General features: G+C 43.1%; 1 protein-coding gene across 23 annotated transcripts in view; it reads left to right on the top strand.

The window, feature by feature from the left end:
• Positions 1 to 26001, top strand: part of MADD (MAP kinase activating death domain) — a 151070-nt gene that overhangs the window by 55477 nt on the left and 69592 nt on the right. For 9 of the 23 annotated variants that reach the window (XM_084849537.1, XM_084849509.1, XM_084849557.1 and 6 more), the window contains exons 7-16: positions 1895 to 1975; positions 5301 to 5357; positions 10302 to 10480; positions 11662 to 11897; positions 12226 to 12382; positions 12996 to 13099; positions 15362 to 15555; positions 16352 to 16632; positions 19425 to 19564; positions 25291 to 25392. In XM_084849537.1, the coding sequence (XP_084705663.1) occupies positions 1895 to 1975; positions 5301 to 5357; positions 10302 to 10480; positions 11662 to 11897; positions 12226 to 12382; positions 12996 to 13099; positions 15362 to 15555; positions 16352 to 16632; positions 19425 to 19564; positions 25291 to 25392 (1531 nt within the window). The remainder of the gene's footprint in view (positions 1 to 1894; positions 1976 to 5300; positions 5358 to 10301; positions 10481 to 11661; positions 11898 to 12225; positions 12383 to 12995; positions 13100 to 15361; positions 15556 to 16351; positions 16633 to 19424; positions 19565 to 25290; positions 25393 to 26001) is intronic. The other 14 variants (XM_084849584.1, XM_084849565.1, XM_084849472.1 and 11 more) reach the window with 5 other exon arrangements.

Here is a 26001-nt window from a genome sequence, read left to right as displayed (position 1 = left end):
GAATTCTTCTTGCACCATGGTAAGGATGGTTTGCTCCCCTGTTAGCTCTGTCCAACGGAAGGTATTGGCACCTACTGTCAGTACCGATGCTTTTGTCACAGCATCAGGGACAGGTGAGGCACCCAGATTTGAGAACCCTCAAGCTGACAGCTTGCCTCCTGCTGTGCAGTTGGTGCTGGAGGCGGCTAGGAAACCTTCAGCAAGGTGCTCTAACTCTAATAAATGCAAAGCATTTTCTAGTTTTTCCACTGCCAACAAAGTTGGTCCTTTCCATTGTGCTATGGGGTATGTTCTTTGTTTCTTACACTCATTGTTCCTTTAAGGTTTGAAATATTCTTCTATCTGAGTTTATTTGGTGGCTATTTCTGCTTTTTATTTGCCATTTCAAGGGTTTACTGTCTTCGCTCATCCTTTGATGAGACAGTTCCTCAGAGGACTAAAGAATATATGCCTCTGCTTCGATCACCAGTTCCTCAGTGGAGTTCATCGGTTGTGTTGCATGCCCTTACAACTAAACTGTTTGAACCACTTGCCTCTGTAGATTTGCGCCTACTGTCTTACAAAGTGGCTTTTCTTGTAGCAATTACATCAGCAAGAAGATTGAGTGAACTCTGTGCATTAAGGATTGCTCCTCCTTACCTGATTTTCCACAGAGATAAGGTGTATCTATGACCAGACATTACTTTCCTTTCAAGGTAGTGTCAGAATTTCATTTGAACCACGATATAGTTTTGCCAGCCTTCTTTCTAATGCCCACATCACCATTAGAAACTTCTTTGCATTCACTTGGTGTTCGGAGGGCATTGGCTTTTTATAAGTCACAGACTGAGTTGTTCCGTAAATCCGACAGATTGTTCCTTTGCTATGGAGGGCAGAGGAAAGGTCTCCCAATATCATCACAACAACTAGCCTCATGGGTTGTTCAGACCATTCGCTCGCATATGAGAGAATCTGTTGCCTCGGATAAAAGTTCACTCAACATGGAAAGTGACCCTGTCTGTGGCATTTGACAGAGGAGTGACTTTGCCTGATATATGCAAAGCTGCGACCTGGATGAAGCCATCCATGTTGTTGTGACATTACAAGTTGGATGTCCAGGCGAGATCAGGCTGCACTTTCGGTTGTGCAGTTCTGTCTTTAATCTGACATTGAGACACCTACCCACCTCCAGTAAGTTAGCTTGTTAATCTCCCATATGTGTGATGCACAGAGACCATGAAGAAGAAAGGCAGGTTGCTTACCTGTAACTGTGGTTCTTTGAGCGGTCATCTCTGCATTCACACAACCCACCCACCGTCCCCACTTCGGTGTCAATGTCAATTTCGATGCTAGTACCAAGGTGTGATTTTACATTTGGTTCCAAGGCCCAACTAGGCAGTCTTGAGGAACTGAGGGATTAGGCAGGAACCCCGTAGGACATGCGCAATATGACTGTGGGGGATGGTTTCCACCAAAACTATCCTTAGCTATAAGTTTCCCGAACTGAGGCTCTGCACAGGCACAGAGCCCATATGTGTGAATGCAGAGATGACCACTTGAAGAACCACAGTTACAGGTAAGCAACCTGCCTTTGTCAGGGAAGAGTTTCTAGTTTGCATATCATGGCAAAAAATCTAGGAACCTGGATCGTTTAGCTACTCCTGCTTGCAGTGGGAGTGATGGGGCAGTGTGCACCAGCACACTCATTCACAATAACCTAGATCTTTTTTTATAATTCTGAGTTATTGTTATGTGTGAAGTGGGCAATAATGTACAGGTAATTGGAAAGAAAATTAGATCCAGTAACAGGCTTCCTGCACTGTCTGTTATCTTACCTTGCTTACATGAACTCATAAAAGCAATCTACTCCAACAGATTTTGTAGATGCAATTTTATTTTTAAAATTTGATTCCAGGTGATTATTCCTACAAATGCTGAATTATTGCCTGTTTTGCCAGAACCAGAAGTTTTAGAATTGAAAAAGCACCTGAAACAGGTACGTGAGTATTCTAGCAACTGTGGCTTGGAGGAGTTTTAGAGCTAATAATTTAGATAGTTGAGGACGTGACAGCATACAGTGTCACAATGGGACAATAGTTTACCAAGCCCTAGGGGGTCGAAATTCAAAGCAGAGCATATAATGCAAATATGACTATCTATGAATGAAGTATTGCCAAAGTGTTGCATCTGATGAAGTGACTGTAGGCCACGAAAGCTTATGCTATAATACATTTATTAGACTTTCAGGTACCACAAGACTCTTAGTTGTTTTTGCTGCAGCAGACTAACATGGCTTCCCCTCTGGAAATCACTGAAGTGTGACCAACATGGTTGAAGATAGTTATTTCAGATAGCTGGTACTAGCAGGTTACTGCTACTTTATCCAGTGCAGGGGAATTCTGGCTACTCACTGGGGTTCCTGTAGCCCCCTGCATTGCATCAACAATCACTTCTTCTGCTCCTCTCAAGGAGCCTTTGTCTCACAAGAAGCTGTAGTTAAAGAAGGTCACGAGGAAGAGGAATTGTTACTGGATTTTGGACAAAGGTCTTATACATATAATTTCCTTTGGGGGGTCTGTGTGCTGATTCTCTTCATGAATTCTCCCTACCCTTAACTGACACAAAATAGAAGTTGCCTTCTTGTTTTCAAAACATCGTGTAAAATCTCCCCTAAGCACTACAATTTGATTTTCTGTTTTGTTTTTAATGCTTATTTTTCCTTTGGCTTAACTTATGAGAGTGCAGGGCCTGCAACATTTTTCAGATACTTTTTTCATATGTGTCTTCCTGGAGCATGTATGTTGAGCTTCTTTAAAGTAAGAATGCCTAGGAATCTGCAGATGACAAAAGGATAAGGAGGGCTTTGGATCAGATTTGTAAATAGTTAAATTGCCTGGTCATCTGTAGCAAGTAACAGTTGCCTCCAGGGAAGACTTTTAAGCTGGAGGAGGATAGGTTTTTTTTTCTTTTTCAGGATGCCAGTGTGTCACAGCCAACTAGCTTAGCTATGTGTGGGCAGACCAGCTTGTAAAACATTTTTTGAGCTGGTAACATTTGTGGATTTATTTCCAAGGCTGCATTGGATTGGCCTTCTCACTTATTTAGAGCCTATACAGTGCAGCCCTATGGAGGTTTATGCAGAAGTAAGCGTTTAATAATGGGGCTATAGGTAAGTATGTGTAGGATTGCAGCCACAGTCCCTTGGAAATTTAGCATGTGTGAAACTTAGCATTTAGCATGTGTAGAACAAAAATGTAGGTTGTGATTGTGCACAGTGTTAAACAGTAATTTAGCATTATGGGAATGAGCCTCAGGCTCATGCACTCCCCACTCCCATCCTCTGTGTTCCAAGGAGCAGATCAAAAACCTCTGCTTACATTTTAGATAAACAGCAATTTAGCATGTCATCTGGACCTGGGCAAACTGTGGCTAACCTTAACTATGGTTTGTTGAAACAAGCTAGCTTCATAAACTATGTTTTAAACTTGGCTTGTTTCATCTAACCATAATTAAGATTAAACACAGGTTGTCTAGGTTTGGATGACAGGCAAGCTCTGGTTAATCTAAAATGGAAGCAAAATCTTCCGGACTCCTTGCACACATGCTGGAGAGGCAGCACACGAACACAAGCCTTGGTGTGGTTCATTCTTGAACCACACCATCCATCATCCTTGGTGTATTTTATTGCGATAAGCCACCTTGGGAGGGCTTCTGCCCTGAAAGGTGGCCAAGAAATATTTTAAATAAATAAATAAATAAATAAATTGTTGTGACCCCTTGTCTGAACCCCTTTGAGTCATGTTTTGGGCTGTGTTGCATTAAATCTCCTTGCTTCAGCTTGGAGCTTTACTTGGGGCTCATTCACATGACCATTTTGATGTGATCATGATTCACATAACATTACAATCACAATGAATTGCTATTTTTTTATAGTTACCAGATGTGTCTATGCTTCAAACTGTGTTAGGCAGTGATTTCTACATCCTTATACAACCCTCATTTAAAAACATTTCAATATTATGATAAGCTGAAATCCTGATATATGTCAGACATGTCAGAGTGTTCATAATATTGGATGTCACATAAAATGCTTTACCAGTACATTTAAAATGCTTATCTAAAGGTGCAATCCTATGCACTTTTAGACAGAAAAAAAATCCTAGAACTCTGAGCATCCCTCCAGGCAGCCATGCTGGCTGGGGCATGCTTGGAATTGTAGGACTTTTTTCTGTCTAAACATGCATAAGATTGTGCCCTAAATTACTCCTGATTTTAATACCTATACAAAGCACCCCCCTTGCCCCCCCAATATATATCCCTTCGAATCTCTGGATTTTCATTTGACTTATTTCCCTTGATTTTCATTTTCTCCATTTTCAGTTCATATTGCTGCCTATGAGACCCACATTCCTTTCCCTCCCTCCCTCCCTCCCTCCCTCCCTCCCTCCCTCCCTCCCTATGAAGTTATTGGTTTGGTTCAAATTGGCTGAGTCTATAAGAATAGGGTTTATGTCTTTTTTTCTGTTCTCAGCTTCTGTCCTCCCCCATCTCCTTCTTCCCCTTGCATGCTGCATGCAGTGTATAAAGGTAAAGTGTTATAGTAACAATACGAGAGGTGCTGTTTCTGTGTCTCATCAAAGAGCAGAACTATATATTTAACTGTCTGTGATTCCCTGTGTAAAATGCTGCAATGAACAGCCATTGACCCTACAATATCTACAGTTGCTCTTTCAGAATCTATTTGCTTTTCTGTCTCCACAGTTTAAGGGGCTATTCAGCAAAACTCCCACACACTTGAGCAATGTGAACAGAACTGATGAAAATGTATCATTCCTTCCATCCAACAATGCAAGACACAAAACCTTGTTTTTCACAGAGTAAAGCAGGGAAAAAGCAGGAAAGATCAAGAAAGTGACTGTCATGAAACACAAAGGGGTAACGGTAGTGAAAAATCTTGGCAACAGTATCAGGCATACATAACTACTTATGTAAAATATATATGAGCTCTTTAGTATCCATTCAGGGCAGACACAACCTCAAATCTCAATGTCATATTAGAAATATCTGTGTAGAAAACAACTGGCTAGCATTCACCTAACTTAAAAAAAAAAAAAGAACATGTCTGCAAACAGAAGTGTGGGGGTAAAGCAGTCTAGTCTCCCTCAGGAACTGTGCTTATTTATGATCCCTTTTTATTTCTTTTCTCATCTGTGGTATTAGTAGTAATAGTTTTTTCTCCATCTGTCTCTCTGTGGTCATGTGTTCGTCTTGGCTCTGATTGTCCGCTGATGTTGTCATGTGATCTTCCATCTTGCCTCCAGTGTCTGGTTAGCATGACTGCAATCACTCAGCAACAGCTGCTCACGCCTGACAAAAAGGTGTCTTTATTTTACTCTTTTCTCCCTCAAGTTTCCATTTGATTATTTTTTAATCTGTTTTGATTTATTGGCTTTTGGAAATAGAAGGGTGTTTGGTGAAATACATCTGTGGGAGACACTGAGGAAAACCACAAGTTTTGTGGGAGGGTTACAACCCTTAAAAAGTTGAGACTGAGATAAGATTAGTTTAGTGAAATTGTGTGTAATCCATGGAGCTAAAACTTTAGCCCTTCAATGAATGTTCTGGGTGATGTTGTCAGGCTGTGAGATGTTAGTCCTGTGAAAATGCCATATGAGCTGCAGAAGACTGTAGAGTTGATGAAGGAATTTCTGTTGAAACAGTGCATTGTCCTAGGATTGTGGGCTTCACTAACTAGCTGTCATGATGAAGAATGCATTGACCCTGCACCTTATTTACCTTGAAAAGGTAATTCTCACACTGCTTGAGAATTCATACCAATGTATCCCAGGGTGGTTTACAATACATTTTAAAATCTAAAACAGCAATAAAAAATAAAAGTACACATTAAGACATGAAACAGTGTAAAACAGCCGAGTGCCAAATGTTTAGAACTACTAGTGCTTAAAAGATATAAAATCATTAAAATGCCTTCGAAAATAGGAATTTATTTACTTTGCACTTAAAAGTTAAAGGGACTCCAGGCAAGCTTCTTTGGGATGACTGTTTCATAGTTGGGGCACAACAGATGAAAAGTCCCCTCCTTTGTTACCACCTGATGTGGTGAGGCACTCTTAAGAAGTGAAAGATCATAACATTTAGACAAATTGATACGGGAGTAGGCGGCCTTTCACAGCCTAATTAAAGCCTTGACTTAAGTAAATTCAATGGCTTTAAAAGTCAGAAACAGCTGTGAAAGGCTCTAAAAGTCAGAAGCAGAACAGCTCAGAAGCGAACTGGCAGATGCCCCCAAATGCCAAAAGTTGTGAGGTTTAGGAAGGGCTCTCAAGTTCATTCCCCCTTATTATTGATTAGCTAATGCAAAATAAGTAATTCTGTTCTCAAAATCATGAATGTACAGTAGGATTGCTGTCCCACATTTTAGGCTGCATCATCAAGATCCCTTGATACAGTTTGTTTTAATATTTAACATATTTTACCTATCCCCTTATTTATATAGTCAAGCCTGTAAAAGAGTAGATTTTCTGTCCTCCCTTGTTAGTTCACTGTATGTTTGTTGTTGTTGTTCAGTCGTTCAGTCGTGTCCGACTCTTCGTGACCCCATGGACCATAGCACGCCAGGCCTTCCTGTCCTGCGCTCTCTCCCGGAGCGTGCTCAAGTTCATATTCATTGCATTGGTGATGCTATCTAGCCATCTCATCCTCTGCCGTCCCCTTCTCCTTTTGCCTTCAGTCTTTCCCAGCATCAGGGTCTTTTCCAGAGAGTTTTCTCTTCGCATTAGGTGGCCAAAATATTTGAGCTTCAGCTTCAGTATCTGTCCTTCCAATGAGCACTCAGGGTTGATTTCCTTTAGGATTGACTGATTTGACCTCCTTGCAGTCCAGGGGACTTGTAAGAGTCTTCTCCAGCACCACAGTTCGAAAGCATCAATTCTTCGGCGCTCAGCCTTCCTTATAGTCCAGCTCTCACAGCCATACGTTACTACTGGGAAAACCATAGCTTTGATTAGACGGACCTTTGTCGGCAAGGTGATGTCTCTGCTTCTTACTATGCTGTCTGGGTTTGCCATAGCTTTCCTCCCAAAGAGCAAGTGTCTTTTAATTTCATGGCTACAGTCACTGTCTGCAGTGATCTTGGAGCCCAAGAAAGTAAAATCTGTCACAGCTTCCATTTCTTCCCCTTCTATATGCCAGGAAGTGATAGGGCCAGATGCCATGATCTTAGTTTTTTTAATGTTGAGTTTCAAACCAGCTTTTGCACTCTCCTGTTTCACCCTCAACAAGAGGCTCTTTAGATCCTCTTTGCTTTCTTCCATTAGGGTGGTATCGTCTGCATATCGGAGGTTGTTGATAATTCTCCCAGCATTCTTAATTCCGACCTCTGATTCATCCAACCCGGCATTTCTCATGATGTACTCTGCATAGAAGTTAAATAAGCAGGGCGACAATATGCAGCCTTGTCGTACTCCTTTCCCAATTTTGAACCACTCAGTTGTTCCATGTCTGGTTCTGACTGTTGCTTATTGGCCCTCGTACAGGTTTCTCAGGAGACAGGTAAGGTGGTCTGGTACTCCCATCACTTTAAGAATTTGCCACAGTTTGTTGTGATCCACACAATCAAAGGCTTTAGTGTAGTCAATGAAGCAGAAATAGACGTTTTTCTGGAATTCTCTTGCTTTCTCCATGATGCAGCGAATGTTGGCGATTTGATCTCTAGTTCCTCTGCCTCTTCGAAACCCAGCTTGTACTTCCGGTAGTTCTCGGTTCGTATACTGCTGAAGCCTAGCTTGTAGGATTTTGAGCATCACCTTGCTGGCATGTGAAATGAGCGCAATTGTGCGGTAGTTTGAACACTCTTTGGCGTTGCCCTTCTTTGGAATTGGAATGTAAACTGACCTTTTCCAGTCTTGCGGCCATTGTTGAGTGTTCCAAATTTGTTGGCATATTGAGTGCAGCACTTTAACAGCATCATCTTTTAGGATTTTAAATAGCTCAGCTGGAATACTGTCATCTCCGCTAGCTTTGTTGTTACTAATGCTTCCTAAGGCCCACTTGACTTCACTCTCGAGGATGTCCGGCTCAAGTTCAGTGACCGCACTATCATGGCTATCAGGGACAGTCAGATCTTTCCTGTATAGTTCTTCTGTGTATTCTTGCCACCTCTTCTTAATCTCATCTGCCTCTGTTAGGTCCCTGCCTTCTTTGTCCTTTATCATGCCCGTCTTTGCACAAAACGTTCCCTTGAGATCTCCGATTTTCTTGAAGAGATCTCTAGTCTTTCCCATTCTGTTGTTTTCCTCGATTTCTTTGCATTGTTCATTTAAGAAGGCCTTCTTGTCTCTCCTTGCTATTCTCTGGAACTCTGCATTCAGTTGGCTATATCTTCCCCTTTCTCCCTTGCTTTTCGCTTCCCTTCTTTCCTCAGCTACTTGTAAAGCCTCATCAGACAGCCACTTGGCTTTCTTGCATTTCTTTTTCTTTGGGATGGATTGAGTTGCTGCCTCCTGAACAATGTTACGGACCTCCGTCCATAGTTCCTCAGGCACTCTGTCTATCAGGTCTAATCCCTGAAATCTATTCCTCACCTCCACTGTATATTCATAAGAGATATGATTTAGGTCATACCTGAATGGTTTAGTGGCTTTCCCGACGTTCTTCAATTTAAGCGGAAATTTTGCAAGAAGCAGCTCATGATCTGAGCCACAGTCAGCTCCAGGTCTTGTTTTTACTGACTGTATGGAGCTTCTCCATCTTTGGCTGCAAAGGACATAATCAATCTGATTTCGGTATTGACCATCTGGTGATGTCCATGTGTAGAGTCGTCTCTTGTGCTGTTGGAAAAGAGTGTTTGCTATGATCAGCGTGTTCTCTTGGCAAAACTCTATTATCCTTTGTCCTGCTTCATTTTGTACACCAAGGCCATGCTTGCCTGTTATCCTGGTGATTTCTTGACTTCCTACTTTAGCATTCCAATCCCCTATGATGAAGAGGACATCTTTGTTTGGTGTTAGTTCTAGAAGGTGTTGTAGGTCTTCATAGAACCGATCAACCTCAGCTTCTTCGGCATCAGTGGTTGGGGCATAGACTTGAATTACTGTGATGTTGAATGGTTTGCCTTGGATTTGTACTGAGATCATTCTATCGTTTTTAAGATTGTACCCCAGTACTGCTTTTCCCACCCTTTTGTTGACTATGAGCGCTACTCCATTTCTTCTAAGGGATTCTTGCCCACAATAGTAGATATGATGGTCACCTGAATAAAATTCGCCCATGCCTGTCCATTTTAGTTCGCTGATTCCCAAGATGTTGATGTTCAGTCTTGCCATCTCATGTTTGATCACCTCCAGCTTACCTTGATTCATTGATCTGACATTCCAGGTTCCTAAACAATATTGTTCTTTACAGCATCGGATTTTCTTTTCACCACCAGACACATCCACAGCTGAGTGTCCTTTCGGCTTTGGCCCAGCCGCTTCACTCTTTCTGGCGCTACTTGGAAATACCCTCTGCTCTTCCCCAGTAGTATATTGGACACCTTCCGACCTGAGGGGCTCATCTTCCGGTGTCATATCTTTTAGCCTTGTGATATGTTCCATGGGGTTTTCTTGGCAAGAATACTGGAGTGGGTTGCCATTTCCTTCTCCAGTGGACCACATTTTGTCAGAACTCTCTGCCATGACAGTCCGTCTTGGGTGGCCCTGCACGGCATAGCTTATGGCTTCACTGAGTTACGCAAGCCCCTTCTCCACAACAAGGCAGTGATCCATGAAGGGGTCACTGTATGTTTAGAGAGGCATTAAAAAATCTAGATCTTTTTTATTCTGCAAGGCAATTTAGCTTGGAGTATTTTCATAATTTCTTACACAATTTACTACACAACACTCCAAATCTTTTTTGTAAAATGATAATAAGGTTCTCTCTCTCTCTTTGTCTGTGACTGCTCCAAATGGGCAAAGGGAAAATCAAAGAATGGTAAAGGACTTCTGACGGTTATGAAATGATTTGTGAATATTCTTTTGGGTACATCTTTCTTTTTATAAGAAAATTTACAGCCATTTGTGTAGCTTTTCCCCTCACCAATTTGAGGGGGAAAATTTCCATCTGTGTGGAATGGTGGGGCAGTTTATCGAAGGAAGGGCCAAGAGTATACTAAGCTTGTTCTTAGGTTCATGTAAGAACTGAAAGAGATATCGACTGCTTCCAGGGAACTAGAACATTATGCTTGGGTTATCATTCACCATGAGACAAGGCAATATTGGCAATCCCACTCTTGTTTATTATGTCTGTTGCCTATTGCTCTTCAGGCCTTGGCCAGCATGAGTTTGAACACCCAACCCATTCTTAACCTAGAGAAGTTTCATGAAAGCCAGGAGATCCCACTGCTCTTGGGAAAACCTCAGAATGACCTGCAGTCTACACCTTCTACAGAGTTCAACCCCCTGATCTATGGCAATGATGTAGATTCAGTAGATGTGGCCACTAGGTGAGTGTGAGCAATTATCCTTTTGCTGTATTTTTGCCAAACATGTAAAAGAGTCTGGTGCCTTGTCCTGCAATAAATGTTAACTGGAATGGTATTACCTTCAAATAATAAAAAAAAGCAAAACATTGCTTTTTGTGAACTTGTATTGGTATGAACTAGAACTCCACCTTTGTGGTTTACCATTAGTTTTTAACATCTGCATCTACACTTGATGCTGCAAAACACTAGGAGGTGGGATTAAGGGCATCTCCACACCAGCCTAAAATCCTGCATTTAAAACAGGGCTTTCGACTTCTGTTTTAAATGCAGGATCACGATGACTCCCTTTTTCACGTGCTTCCTTTTCCTCCACCCCCTTCCCCCTCGTTCTCCCCATATCTGAGTCTTCAATTACCTTTCATTTATCTCGCTCCTCTTCTTGCTGCTTTTACTCTTTTCACAGAAGAAACTGAAGCAGAAGACAACAGGGTAATTTGATAGGTCATAATCTGTGATCTATTTAAAAATAGAACAAAGGGCATTTAGTGCAGGAGACGCTTTGAACGATCACGGCGTCATGTAAAGAGCCTGCAACTTCCGTGAAGGCGCAATCTCAATCGCAGGATAAAAGCTCAGTGTGAAGGAGCCCTAATACACGCTGTGTGCTTCCAGACAAGGCTTTTATTGTACAATTGCCTGGCATCATTCATGGAATTTTACAGGGACTCCATATGTTGTCTTTGATTTCTAATTCTCCCATGTTTTCCCACCACTTCTTCCAGCTCTTTTCTTACCAGAAAAACATATGCTAAGGAGGAAAAATTGGAATAGCTGCACAATGCCTTTTGAATGGTAGCTCTAGGAGCTGTCCATTTGGAAGCATCCTCTGTGTATGTGTGATTTCTACACACTCTCTTGCTTTGAGATATACAGCAATTCCATGAAACTTGACTACTTGTAGAAATCTTTGGTGGCTGGTGCAAGAGTTGTTTTTTATTTCCTTAGAGCATACATTCATTTAATGTCTTTGGGACTGGAATTGATTTAGCTGTGATGGGGGTGAATTGGTGAACAACTTCTTCTTCTCTTTCCATAGTGGAGGTGCATCTGCAGTTCCATTTTTTGTGATATGTGAATGCAATGTATCCTCTAGATTTTTGTGTTGTTGTTTGCTATATTACCAATATTTCCTTTTTTTTTAGGGTTGCCATGGTGAGATTCTTCAATTCACCAAATGTTTTACAAGGATTCCAGATGCATACCCGCACACTGCGACTCTTCCCCCGGCCCGTGGTTGCATTTCAGGCCAATTCCTTCCTGGCTTCGCGACCAAAACAGACACCCTTTGCAGATAAATTGTCCAAGACACAGGCAGTGGAATATTTTGGGGAATGGTCGCTCAACCCCACTAATTATGCTTTCCAAAGAATTCACAACAGTAAGTCTTCTCCTTGTCCCCCCACCCCCCCTTGACTAAAGTTGAATCTTCTGACACAAAAACATTGCTAGGAAACTAATTGCTCAGTCTTTCCTAAATCCTCTCTCTTCTATGGAGGAACTTGTCTTCCCAATAAGATTCCTTGAGAAAGTCCCAGAAACAAAAATATCTTTCCAAAGACTGAGTTGTTTTTTGTTTTGATGTTTTGCCTGTTTTTTTTTAGGATGTAAATCTGTGGCATCTGTAGCCCCGCTTTGATCAAGGCAGTTGGGAACTGCATTATGCAAATAATTTTCATTCCACTTTCTTTTTCTCATGTTCTTTACAGATATGTTTGACCCAGCTCTAATTGGTGATAAGCCAAAGTGGTATGCTCACCAACTACAGCCAATCCATTACCGTGTCTATGACTGCAATTCTCAGCTGGCTGAAGCACTGAGTGTCCCGATAGAGAGAGAAACAGATTCTGATCCTACTGATGATAGGTTAGTGAGGAGTGTAATGGTATCCAGTGGGTCCTTGGTGGCCTTTGTAATCTTATTTTGTTAATAAATTTCTGTATTGCCCTTCAGCATCCATTTCCAGGGCAGTTTCCAGATAACATGCTCAAACATAACAACACAAGATTAAAAAATACAGTCAAAACAGCAGTTAAAGGTAACATAAAACCCAGATTTTAAAGTCCTTAAAATGCTTTTTAAAGGCCTGGGAGAATAAAAAGGAGGTTGCCTGATGCCAGATAGATAAAACATATGCCCCAGGTCCCATTGCTACAACCTGCTACACTCTGACCTCTCTCGTTTCCATTTTCTTCATACTGTCAGAATGTTTTTAGTGTAGTAAACAATAGCTGTCACCTTTCTTTTTCAAAATTATTTTTCCAAACACATAATTAGACAAAGGTTATGATAATCCATCAATTAGGAGAGGCTGTTCATTTGATGAAACCTAAGCATCTGTAGTCATTATATGAATGATTCAGTTTGCCTGCTTCTCTGACAGTTAATGGTCTGTTCTTCTCACTCTATCTCTTGCAATATATTTTTCTCCTTTTTTCCCCAACACTTTTAATTTTCTACATTCTCTCCCTTGCTATAGTGGCAGCGATAGTGTGGATTATGATGACTCCAGCTCTTCATATTCATCCCTTGGTGACTTTGTTAGTGAAATGATGAAATGTGACATCAATGGTGATACTCCAAGTGAGTAACTTTGAGCTAATAATTTAATTAGCTTTACATATGTCCTTCAGTCTCTTTTAATTGGCTAGAAAAAGAGATAGATCACCTGAGGTAGTGGTTATTGAATTGGGATGGTATGTTGTCTTTAGGAAAATATGCATATTACTGTAGTTTTAACAGTTTGTGCTACTCAGCAAAAGCATGTATTGCTTTCTATTTATTACCTAGCTAATTAGTTAGTTACTATATTTCTTGGCCGTCTTTTAAGACTGCAGTCTTCCTAAAGCAGTATAGAACTCCTGGCCTGTTCACTACCTCAGCCCACATGCTGGGTTAATGGCAGGAGTGGCAGGAGTATCGGGCTCACATGGCACAGGCCGATAGCATTGGCGCCCCCGCCACCTCCCCCTGCCAAGCTGGGCTGGAGCCTTGGAAGCCTGCTCCAAGATAGGGACCCCTCCTTTTAGGGAGTGGGGTGCCACCACTTCCCCCTTGACCTGAAATGGATCTGGCCGAATGTCTCCAGCACCTTCAATTAAGAAGATGTGACAAAAGAAACAAAACCCATAAGCACTATAAGCAGTGGCATGGCTTTCCCTAGATAGAGTCACAGCTGATATGCCAACTGAAGCTGGTATTTATTTATTTATTTATTAGATTTATTAGCTGCCCATCTGGCCGGCTATCCAGCCCCTCTAGGCAGCATACAGTACAAATAACAACACAGAATACATCAAAACATACATAATCAACTGAACAAAAGAACAATGCTCTAAAAAACCCTAACCCACCCCAAATGCTCGCCTGAACAGCCAGGTTTTCAAAGCCCAACAGAAGCTCATCAAAGAGGGGGTATGGCAGAGGTCACTAGGGAAGGAATTCCACAGAGCAGGGGCTACCACAGAGAAGGCCCTCTCCCTAGCCCTCACCAGCCTAGCTGGCCTGGCTGATGGGACAGACAGAAGGCCTTCTGAGGCTGGTGTCGTTGAGCGGCATCCTCAGTCTTGTTGGAGGCGCTCCTTAAGATAGACTGGGCCAGAACCATATAGGGTTTTAAAGGTCAATGTCATTACCTTGAATTGGGCCCAGAAAACAACTGGTAATCAGTGTAACTCCTTCAGCACTGGAGTGATGTGGTCTCGCTGATGGCAGCCTTTAATCAGGCAGGCCACCGCATTCTGCACCAGCTGCAACTTCTGAACTGTCTTCAAGGGTAACCCCACATAGACCACATTACGGTAGTCTAGGCGAGAGGAGACCAGGGCATGAACTACTGATAAGCTGATAAAAAGCCCTTCTGGCTACTCCTGCTACCTGTGCTTCCACAGGTAGCACTGACTCCAGAAGCACCCTCAAGCTATGATCTTGGTCCTTCAGCGGGAGTGCAACTCCATCCAACACCAGTTGGATTCCTCTATCCAGATCAGCTGATTTACTTGCCCATGGTACTTCCATCTTGTCTGAATTAAGCGTCAGCTTACTTGCCGTCATCTATCCTCAAACTGCCACCAAGCACCTATTCAGGAATTCCACAGCCTGAGTGGTCAAAAACAGGTGGAGTTGTGTGTCATCCGCATGTTGGTGACTCTGCAGTCCAAACCTCTGGATGAGTTCTCACAGTGGTTTCATGTAGATGTTAAATAGTATGGGGGACAAAAAAGAGCAGAGGTCCCCCAGCATCACCTTCTGAGACTGACTTGCCAGGTAGGATTAGAGCCATTATAACACCATGTCTGTTAAACCCACCCCAACCAGGTGATCCAGAAGGATACAGTGATCAATGGCATTGAAAGCCACTGAAAGGTCCAGGAGAACTAACAGGGTTGCATTTTCCCTATCCATTCCCCAGCATAAGTCATCCACCAGGGTGACCAAAGCTGTTTCCCCAAACCAGACCTGAACCCAGATTGAAATAATCATATATATAATCTTATCACTCCTGAAAGTTGCTGAAGAAGAGGGATTGGAATTTGACATAGAGAAAAGCTTGCTTTTGTCAATAAAATATAAACTTCCTTGCCTAGTCAAGGATCTTCAGTTGTGAGTATAATATCTGCATCTGTCTCTATTGAGGAGAATCTGGCTCATTATCCTTGGTTTTGTTTAGGTTTCTAGTGAGCATTTACATTGCAATGGTCATGTTTTGTCATCAAATGAGTGGACTTGGTCACCCATTTATCTGTTGTTTTTTCTTTTCTTTGAGTGGCTTCTGAATTTAGACACCAGAGATTTGTGTAGGGCCTGTGAATTTAAGCAGTGTGTATACTCTAATATATGTTACAGATGTGGATCCACTAACTCATGCAGCTTTGGGTGATGCAAGTGAAGTGGAATTTGATGACTTCCAGGAGTACTCGGGTGATATGGATGAACAGGCCCCAGACAGTGAGAACTCCCAAGACAATAACCAACCTCGGTCAAGTTCAAGCACTACAGCCAGTAGTAGCCCCAGCACCGTTATACATGGGGTGAATCATGTGTGTAATAGGGCTATTTTACAAGAAAGTTCAAACACAGGGACTTCAGAGGAGTAAGAGGCTATAACAGTGAGATGATGAAACCTTGGGTAGAGGATAATGGGATTTCTTCTAGTTTGGCATTTATCATAGGCTGGGTTTGCTTGGGGCTTTGTTTGTTCCACCCTGAAAAGCTATTGCCTCTCATCAGCCTGTGACTAGATGGAGGTATAAAGCTATAGACAGCTTCTGCTTGGAAATTTGGGGTGAAAAGGGCTTGTTAGCTGCTTTGGGCTTCCTTTTGGAAGGAAAAGCAGTGTACAGATGAACAATGAAATGAATATGAAAAAAATTAAAGGGCTAGCATTTAATTCAGTGTTCTTAACATACAATGTTAATAGGTAACGTATATATAACAGTGAAGGTGTATTTCTGTCACAGTTACATATCTGATACAATGATACAGTGAACAGCTATTACATGGTTCAAGCCTCTCTAATAAAAGTGACTTGATCTACTCACATTCACATACTCCTATTTGCCAAGCGAATGGAATGATAAAAGAACTATGCATGCATGTGTGCACATGCATGCGCACGCACACACACACACACATACATCAGAGAATGGGGAAGTAGAATTGCATAGGCTGGATATGATTTATAACTATTGGACCTTGGTGAATTTCAGTATTCTAAGAGATGTGTGGAGGTCCTGTGAACAAGGCTATAGTTTTCAAATGAATGCCCGTTACTCTTTAGACTCAGGGTAAGTAATACATATTTGTAAACAAATTGATTACTTGTTTATTTTACAGGAATCTGCTGATTCAGCAGAGATGGAGGAGAAGATTGTAGCTGGATTTTCAAATCACCTTCCCAGCTTGCCTTTACAACCAAACTTTCCCAAGATGGGTGTGGATCGTCGTGAAAGTGAAAGTCCTTCTAACAGTTTGAGCTCTACAGAAGGAATGGTGAAGAAACGAGAGTATGATAACCCATACTTTGAACCACAGTATGGGTTCCCCACAGAGGAGGAGGAGGATGAACAGGAAGAAAGCTATACACCAAAGTTCAATCAGAACCTCAATGGCAATCGGTGAGAGGTGGTTCTATGTGGAGCTGTATAAAAGCCATGCTAACCTTGGTGCTTTGTTCCTGGTGTCATCAATTTTCTCAAAAATCCCTTGCAGTTCAGATACTTTCTGATTATTTCCTTTGTGATCATAGTACTCTTCCTGATGTGTAAAAATATATATGAAATTCTTAAACCTTTACAGGAAGTAATATTTAGGTCCCATTTATGCATACCCACAGTGGCATGGAAGCTTTTTTCTTCTGGTGCTTTCTTGTGGTGTTCTCCACTACTCCAGAGTACACATGAAGGAAGCAACTATTTGTCTGTTTTCCACATGAAAGCCACCTGGGAGGGTCAGTGACAAGTGGGAGGGAAAGAGCCATATGATTGGCCCCCATCCACTTGGTTCTCATAACCATATATCGCATCACAGCAGCACAGGACCACATCACACTGCTCTGTGCCTGTGTGAATAGGACCTACATTGAAATTATTGGAGGAAGAAGATCAGAATTACTGTATTGAAAGTGCTCTATGATGTTACTCTTTTGGGTGAATGCTGGTACTTGGAACATGTAGAAGATTATGGCTCTGTACCGCTGTTCTTTTACTGACACTAATCTAGAATACATTTCAGTTGGGATGACAGATTCCATACCCACACCACAGCGAATAGAGATCTGCATCAGATTTGGATGAAGCCTGAAACCTTAGCAGAATCAGGCCACTTTGGTCTGGTTATGTTGCTTTTTGAGGCAAAGCAGGCTTCTCCTTGAAGCCAACAGAACTGAAGCCACCCCAGAACAAGGCTTTGTTAGTGACTCATATTTTGCAGATGCAGGAGACATGAATGCTTTTCCTGCAAACATAGCATCTTAAGTTTCATTTGTTTAAAGAATGAGCAAGGGCCTGGAGGGAGTGTGATTGAATGACTGACAGGTCCACCTAATCCTAGGGTATGTTTTACCTGGGATTTCAATCACAGTACTTTGGGGGAGGGCAAGAATGGGACCGTGAGATGGCCATTCTTCCAATGCCACCAGGCTTCACTGTGAAAAAAATTGTAAACTGGTTTTCAGTCATGATAACTCCCTAGCCCTTCCAACTATCTTTCTGAAACTTGGTAGCTTTCTTCCCTGGGGACATCTCTATGACATGTGCTATTTTCATACAAATTGCCCAAAAATCCACAGGGTGGGGGGAGGAAGGGGAAGCAAATCACTCCCCCCCTCAAATGTTGAAGACTCCGCTTCCACAGGAACTGCTGCACCTATCTTTCTGAATGTTTACAGGTTTTTTACTTAGGGACACCTCTAGGTGGTCTGTCATTTTCAGAACAATGGTCTCTCTACTAGGGATGGCGGAGAATTTCTCCACGAATCTCCAGGAGGCTGAATGCCAACGCATTCGGCCCCCCAAAATTGGTGGGGAAATTCTCCGCCGCCCCCCCCGGGATGGGACTTAGCTCTGTCGAATGTCCCTCTCGGCGGCGGGTCCCGGCAGCGTTTCGGCGGCGTTTTGGCGGGGGCGGCGGCTGGTCTTCCGACCGGCTGCCACCGCTACCATTTCCCAGTAAAAAAAAAAACCACGTGATAGGCTACGTAACGATTTAAGTAGCCTATCACGGCTAGATTTTCAAAGTCAGCTGTGATAGGCTATGTAAATCGTTACGTAGCCTATCACGGGTGACTTGGAAAAAAAAAAGCGCGTATGCAAATGGCGGCGCCCATGGGTGACTTTGAAAAAGGGTGACTTTGGAAAAAAAAAAGCGCGTATGCAAATGGCGGCGCCCATGGGCGCTGCCATTTGCATACACGCTTTTTTTTTCTTCAAAGTCACCCGTGATAGGCTACGTAATGATTTACGTAGCCCATCACGGCTGACTTTGAAAATCTAGCCGTGATAAGCTACGTAAATCATTACGTAGCCTATCGCGTTTTTTTTTTTTTTTTTTACCATTTACTTTTTTATTTCGCGGCCAGGGAGACGGGGCACTCCCCCCCGGCCAGAATTTCGGTGGCGAGGGATGGGGCGCTTCCCCCCCCGGCCTGAATTTCAGCTGGGAGGGGCGGGGTGCCTCCCCCCCACCAAGAATTTCGGGGGGAGAATCGAAGCGCCTCCCCCCCCACCGAAAACAGCTGCGGGACCAGGTAAGGGACTTTCGTCCTTCCTTACTCTCTCTATAAGGAACATAAGAGGGATAAGTGTGCCCTCTTTTGGATACTCTCAACATGACAAGGCTGCTTTTGCACTAAAGCTCCTGGAGCTATTATTCTGAAATGTGGTACATGTCATCCGCTCAGAAGAGGTAACTATCCGTGCAATTTTCATTCAATTCTGCCAAGAAATAAAAAAGGTATCTGCAGTTACCTTTAAAAGAAAATGAATATATAAAGGCATGTAGCTCAAAGACCCCTGTGCCTATTTTTCTGAAATGTGGCAGATGTAATCTTCTCCTAAGGGGCTACTGTGCCTGCAAACATTGTCCAGTTCTGACCAAGAGAAAAATGGTTATAGCCATTTTTTGATTTCTCATGCTAGTCAGTGGAAAGCATGAAGTCTCAGATTTCCAAACCTTAGATTGGGTTCAATACTGAGTCAAAGCAGATGGATTCTGAATTAGGCTGAGCTACAGGCCATTTTCTGAAGGGCCAAATCAGGGTCCAAGTCAAAGGTGAGGGGTCAGTGTACATCTCTAACAGCTATTCATTCAGAAGTGTGTGTTTTTGGTGTGAGATGATTCCCAGTGATCTTTATGCTGCAGGATACAGAATGATGCCAATACTGTAACATCTTTGTCTTTTCTTTTAAAGGCCTCTGAAGCCTCTGCGTCCCAATAGTTTAAAGTTAGACAATGACTCTGACGTGGAATCGGAATCCCATGCCAGTTCCCCAAATTCTACAATCTCCAACAACAGCAGTGAAGGTTTTGGAGGCATTATGTCTTTTGCCAGTATGTATTATTGTTATACACTGACTTAAACAGCAGGTGGGAAGAAGGTGGGGAAGAAATTAACAGGAAGAGAACACTAAGGCAAATGGAGTATTTGACCCCAAGACACTATACCTTGAAAATCACTGATCAGACTGTTGCTTAAATACATGGCATTCACTCCCTGGTTACAGCTTTTTGCAACAGCAGAAGACAGAAAGGGGAGCAGTTGGAGTCTTGACTTATTTATTTGCAATATTTATATACTGCTTCACATCTAGAACAGATTTCAGAGTGGTGAACATAAAAGATAAAACAGTAAAAGAATAAAAGATTAAACATCACATTAAAATTATACTTCTTTAAAAACACAATGCCAATGGAAACCATGACTGGTCAATTAAGGAATGCCTCCTGGAACAGTGCTGTTTTCAGGATGCGCCAGAAACAATGCAGTTTCAGTGCCTGCTTGACCTCCAGGGGCAGGGAATTCAAAAGAAAGGGGGCCGCCACACTGAAGGCTCTTCTCCTAGTGGACTCCAATCGGGCCATAGGTCCCTATGGAACCACCAGGAGCGAGCCCTCTGATGACCTCAGTGACCGGGCAGGTGGGTAAGGGAGAAGATTCTCTCTCAGGTATCCTAGTCCCAAGTTGTTTAGGGCTTTGTAGACAAGTAGTAAAACCTTAAACCTGGCTCGGTAGTGAATAGGCAGCCAGTGCAGTTCCCTCAGCAAAGGAGTTACATGCTGGAAAGGGGCAGCTCCTGACCACAGCCAACCTGCTGTATTCTGCACTAGCTCCAGCTTCCGGAGCAGCCTTAAGGGCAGCCCCACATAGAGTGCATTGCAGTAATCCAGTCTTGAGGTTACTAACACCTGTACCACTTTGGCCAAGCTATCCCTGTCCAGGAGAGGCCATAGTTGGTGAACTAGCTGAAGCTGGTAAAAGGCACTCTGAGCCGCCACGGCCACTTCGGCTTCCAGCGACACTGATGGATCTAGGAGTACCCCCAAACTACAAACCTGATCTTTCAGAGGGAGTGCAACCCCATCCAGAACAGGCAATGAGCCCATCTCCCGGACTCGGGAACCACTCACCCACAGGGTTTCCGTCTTGCCAGGATTCAGTTTCAGTTTATTGGCCCTCATCCAGCCCATTACTGAATTCAGGCACTGCTCCAGTACTTGCACAGCCTCTCCTGATTCAGATGTCACAGGGAGATAGAGCTGTATGTCATCAGCATACTGATGGCACTTGGCTTCAAATCCTCTAGTGACCACTCCCAGTGGCTTCATATAGATGTTAAATAACATTGGGGACAGGATGGTACCCTGCTGAACCCCATAGCTCAGTTGCCAAGGGGCTGAGGAATAGTCACCCAATGTTACTGACTGAAATTAGCCCTGCAGGCAGGACCGGAACCACTGTAACACAGCGCTTCCGATACCCATCCCACGGAGTCAATCTAGGAGGAGATCATGGTCAATGGTATCAAAAGCTGATGAGAGTTGAACAGAATTAACAGGGTTGCACTCCCCCTGTCCCTCTCTCAATAAAGGTCATCCATCAGGGCGACCAAGGCTGATTCAGTCCCATAACGAGGATGAAACCCAGATTGAAATGGGTCTAGATAATCAGTATCCTCTAAGAGTGCCTGCAGTTGTTCTACTGCTACCCTCTCCAGAACATTCCCTAAAAAGGGGGTATTTGCAACTGAGCGGTAGTTGTCTAATACTATTAGATCCAGAGTGGGCTTCTTCAGGAGTGGTCGTACTACTGCCTCCTTAAGGACAGCAGGGACCACCCCTTCCCGAAGGGAAGCATTCACCACACCTGGACCCACCCAGTCATACCCCCTCGGCTAGCTTTTATTAGCCAGGAGGGACAAGGGTCAAGAGGGCACGTGGTCAGTCTCATTGCTGCAAGCACCTTGTCCATGTCATCAGGGCACAACAACTGAAATGGATCCCACAAAATCAGGCAGATGGTGGCGTCAGACACCTCGACTGGAACTGCACTAACAACACCATCAAGTTCGCTGCGGAGACAATTTTGTCCTCAAAGTGTGATGCGAAAAGGTCACAGCAGGTCCTTGAGGGGAGAGCCCCATTCTCCGGGGAGCAGTGATAAAAGCCCCCAGACCACCCAAAAGAGGTCTGCTGGACAGCTACTTGAGGATGCAATGGAGGCAGCAAAGTAAGCCTTCTTTGCTGCCCACACTGCCACACAATAGGCATGATTATGTGCTCTAGAGCGTGCTTGGTCGTCTTTGCTTTGAGACTTGCGCCATTTGTGCTCTAGCTGACGTCCAGCCTGTTTCATGGGCCATAGTTCCCCAGTATACCAGCGAGTAGAACGGGTTCCACAGCACTGGAAAGGGCACTCAGGTGCATTCAACCCCTGCCCCCCCCTCCCCCGATTTTCAGATTACTCATCTCACAGCTTGGAGCAAAAACCAGATCAAGTGCATGCCCTGCTTTATGTGTTGGGCTGATGACAAACTGAGACAGCCCCATGGTTGTCATGGAGGCCATGAAGACCAGAGCTGGAGCTCCAGAGACAGCCTCAGCGTGGAAGTTGAAGTCACCCAGAACTACCATCCTGGGTTCCTCCAACACCACACTTGGGACCACCTCCGCCAGCTTGGTCAGGGAGGCTGCTGGGCAGCAGGGTAGATGGTACACCAGCAGCATCCCCAATCTGTCTCTATGGCCCAACACCAGGTGCAGCCCCTCAAGGCCTGCTCCAAGGTGGAGTGGTTTCCTGGTGATAGAGATGGAGGTTCTGTGAACCATGGTGACTCCTATGTTGGTGCTGCACCGAGTACTCAGGTGGGCAGAGCTGAATCAGGTCAACCCCACCCAGGTCTCAGTAATACACGCCAGATCGGCCTTCTCATCCATGATTAAATCATAGATGAGTACGATCTTATTGTGGACTGATCTGGCATTAAATAGCAGCACCACCAGACAGGTGGGCACAGTGGATAAGCTACCAGGTACCTGAGAGCTAGAGGAGGTGGGGTAGAAACAGAACAGTGTATAAACATCTTAAGTTTATTAGGGAAAAACAGTGACAGGATTTCATTAAATGTCAGCATTGGGGCACAATTCTTGGAAATAAGGTCTGGAGACCATGCAAGACAGCTCAGAGAGCAAAAGTGGAGTGGGGTGGGGAGTGACGTTAAATGCCACCTAGGAAACCAAGAATGCTAGGCAGAAAAACTGTTTTGGCGGAAAGGACTACTAGCTTACTCAGTGCTAATAGTATACTATATGCTCTGTGGCATGTGGCATTTACATTTTGCTTCCAGGTTCATAATTTCTGTGGCTTGCTATAATATAAGAAGCCATATGCAAAGGCTATGGTATGACTAGGTGTTAACTTTTTTCATGACATTCAAGAGTTGCGCTCGGTAATAATTGATTTTTAAGCCCTGTCTGACTTCGGATTGCAGGATATCATAGGGAGTGCCCATATGAACCTTGGACATTGAGATCTTCTGGTGGGATTTGTTTCAAGTGCCTTCTTGGGTGAGGATGACATGGACAAGGAGCAGGGCATATTGGTGCCGTGGCACCCTTGTTATGGAATACTCTTCCCTACAAAGTTTGTATTGCTAGTTCCCTCCTTGGTTTTTTAAAAATCAGTTACAACTTTTTCTTTTAATAATGTCAGGCCTTTGGGGAATAAGCTCCTGGTCTTCTGTTGTATATCTTTTAGGAATTAGCTTTTAAATATTGGCATTTTATTATTTAAATGTTGTATTTTTGTATGAATTTTATGATTATTCAGAATCTTGTGGATTCATTGGATGAGAAAGTTGGTGCAACTATGTTAAATACATTCAGTGGTCAACACAGATTAAATTTCTCAAACAAAAAGAGAGGGAATTGTCTCATATTGATTCCAAAAGTAGGGCGTTGTGGATATACTGCCACTATATTCTCCACTGAAATTGTAAAGTAGCCGAATAATCTAATATGGGAAGAATTAAGGCCTCCAGGGAAATACTGCTGTTCGGGGCGGGGGTGTTCCACATATTCACAATAGAAGTATCATCTTTTTGTGATTTGTGTGGCCAAGCCTTATTTTGCCCATTAAGCAATTCCTTCCTTTCTCTGCAAAGAACAATTTTGGAAATGACAGTATGCTGGGAAGAGGAGTACAATTGACTTGCCCTTCCAGTCCCCTGTGTTTCTTAGTTGTATTTGAAATGTATCTTCCTCATTCCACTCAGCAAGAAGATGCACCAACTGCTTCTGCATTGGAAGCTTGCATATCTCCCCTCTAGGGAGATGCGCAAGATTGATTTAAGCTGTTTCCTGAGATCAGTAATGAACTGTTTGTGAGCTAATAAATTGAAACTTAATTCAAGCAAAACAGAAAAGCTCCTGTTCAGTAGGACTGCTGTTTCATGGATGGAGATTATCCTTGTTTGGGTGGGGTTGCACTTTCTTTGGAAAACTGGGTATACAGTATAAGAATGCTCTTGGAGCTGGCATTTCTCCTGGATGTCCTGCGGGTAACTGTGGCCAAGAGTGCTTTTGCCAAGATCACACATGCCTTAGTTACATCAAGGTTGGATTAATGTATGTGGGGCTGCTGTTGAAAAGTGTACAGAAACTTCAGCTGGTGTAAAACAGAGCAACCTAGAGAGGAGTGGTTTTTGGAGCATGTGATTCCATTATGGTACCAGCTTCATTGGCATCTGGCCTGGTCTGTTTCCAGGCCCAACTGGGGCAAGGATACTTAAAGCTCTATCTCATCCCATATAATTTTCTCAGGTAATCAGCTGCTTCTCTTCCCATTGCTATTGGAAGTTCAATTGGTAGAGACACGGGAGAGGGCAGAGGGGTAGCACCCAGGCCAGGCTATGAAACTCCTCCCCTGTAGATCTTTCTGACTCCCTCCCTAATGACATTCAGATATCAGGAAAGAACCTTTTTGTTTCAGCAGATCTGTGGCTTGAACAGCTCTTGATTCTGCCTAACTGGTTCTTGATTTCATTTATTGCCTGGTTCCTTTAAAGATTATTTTTAACTGCTGTGCTGCTTTGTTAATGTAATATTTGATGTTTTAAATATTAGGATAGCTGCCTCAGGCACCTAAAAATGAGATGGAAAGGTAGGATATAAATATTTTAAATAACTGTATTTAATTTTATTAAATAAACAAATCATGTGGAGAAACACAGAAGCAGGAAGCATAATCAAGTGTTCATCCTATCTCCCCACCACACCCCTGCCCCACATTTGTCATGTCAGAACTATATCTGCAAGTCTTAACAGAAATGAGGAAGTGAGGACCGATTCAGTTTCTGGAAGAGAGAGTGCCTGCTGCTGAAGACCAAACTACACATGAAATTAAATGTGTCTTTGCATTTAACATGCAGGTGTGAAAAATTGAAATAGCATCAGCTGGGAGTGGGTGGTGGGTGGTGGTAATTACCGGAATCTCACTGGGATTGGTGGGGAAATTTAACCCGTTCCTCCCGGGCTGAGATCCTGAGGAAAAATCCTCTTCTGAAGCTGGTGTTTGCTTTGGGTGGAAATCTCCCATTTGTGACCTGCAACTGATGATTATCTGCATTTAAAAAAAAAACAAACCTGAACATTAAATGTAAAGGCATATTTAAAGTTTGCCCCTGAGGGTAGAAAGTTGTTCAGGTGTAAAATAGGAGAGAAATTGCCAAATGAAGTAAGGGAATGATTAGAACACTTGATTTATTTTCTTTTTGTTATAGGTAGCCTATACAAGAACCACAGCACAAGCTTTAGTCTGTCTAATTTAGCACTTCCAACCAAAGCTGGGAGAGACAAAAACACTCCATTTCCTAGCCTGAAAGGTAATAATGTTTCTTTGCGTGTTACTGCTTTCAGAATCCCTTTGATTGTCAAGCAGTCATAGTAAGCCCACAAAAATGGTATTTTGGAAAACAGGGCACTCTAGAACTAGGAACTCCTTGTGGGTAATGCTTTGGATTTCTTTAGTATAATTTTTCAAGTCACTATTGGTGGTATGTATTGAGGGGAAAGTATTATTTTTGCCTGTCTTTACTTTGATACGGAAATGCACTTTAGTGGAAAGTGGTTCTCCATGTATAAAATGGATGCAAAATCTTAATCCTCTGGATCAGTTTAAGCTTTATAGCCCCCATGTGGAGACTGCTGAAAAACCCTTTCCCTGGCAGCAGTCTGCGAGCATCTCTACACCAGCTTAAAATTCCATATTTAAAATGGGGTTTTCTGCTTCTGTTTTAAATGCAGGATCATGATGGACTCCCTTAACAAGTGCTTCCTCCCTCCTTTCCCCCCTCCGTTCCCCCCATAGCTGAGTCTTCCATATGTTTCCTTGGCATAGCTTCTCTTATTGCGACTTTTCCTTTTTCACATAGGGAACTCAAGCGGAACTGACGTGCTGTAATTTGATAGCTTATTATCTCCAATCTTTAAAA

Source organism: Heloderma suspectum, chromosome 1, assembly GCF_057233095.1.
Source record: "Heloderma suspectum isolate Gila_16-S chromosome 1, 16-S_ref, whole genome shotgun sequence".
Taxonomy (NCBI): domain Eukaryota; kingdom Metazoa; phylum Chordata; class Lepidosauria; order Squamata; family Helodermatidae; genus Heloderma; species Heloderma suspectum.
Note: the sequence above shows the minus strand (reverse complement) of the source record. Positions and strands in the feature narration are given on the sequence as shown.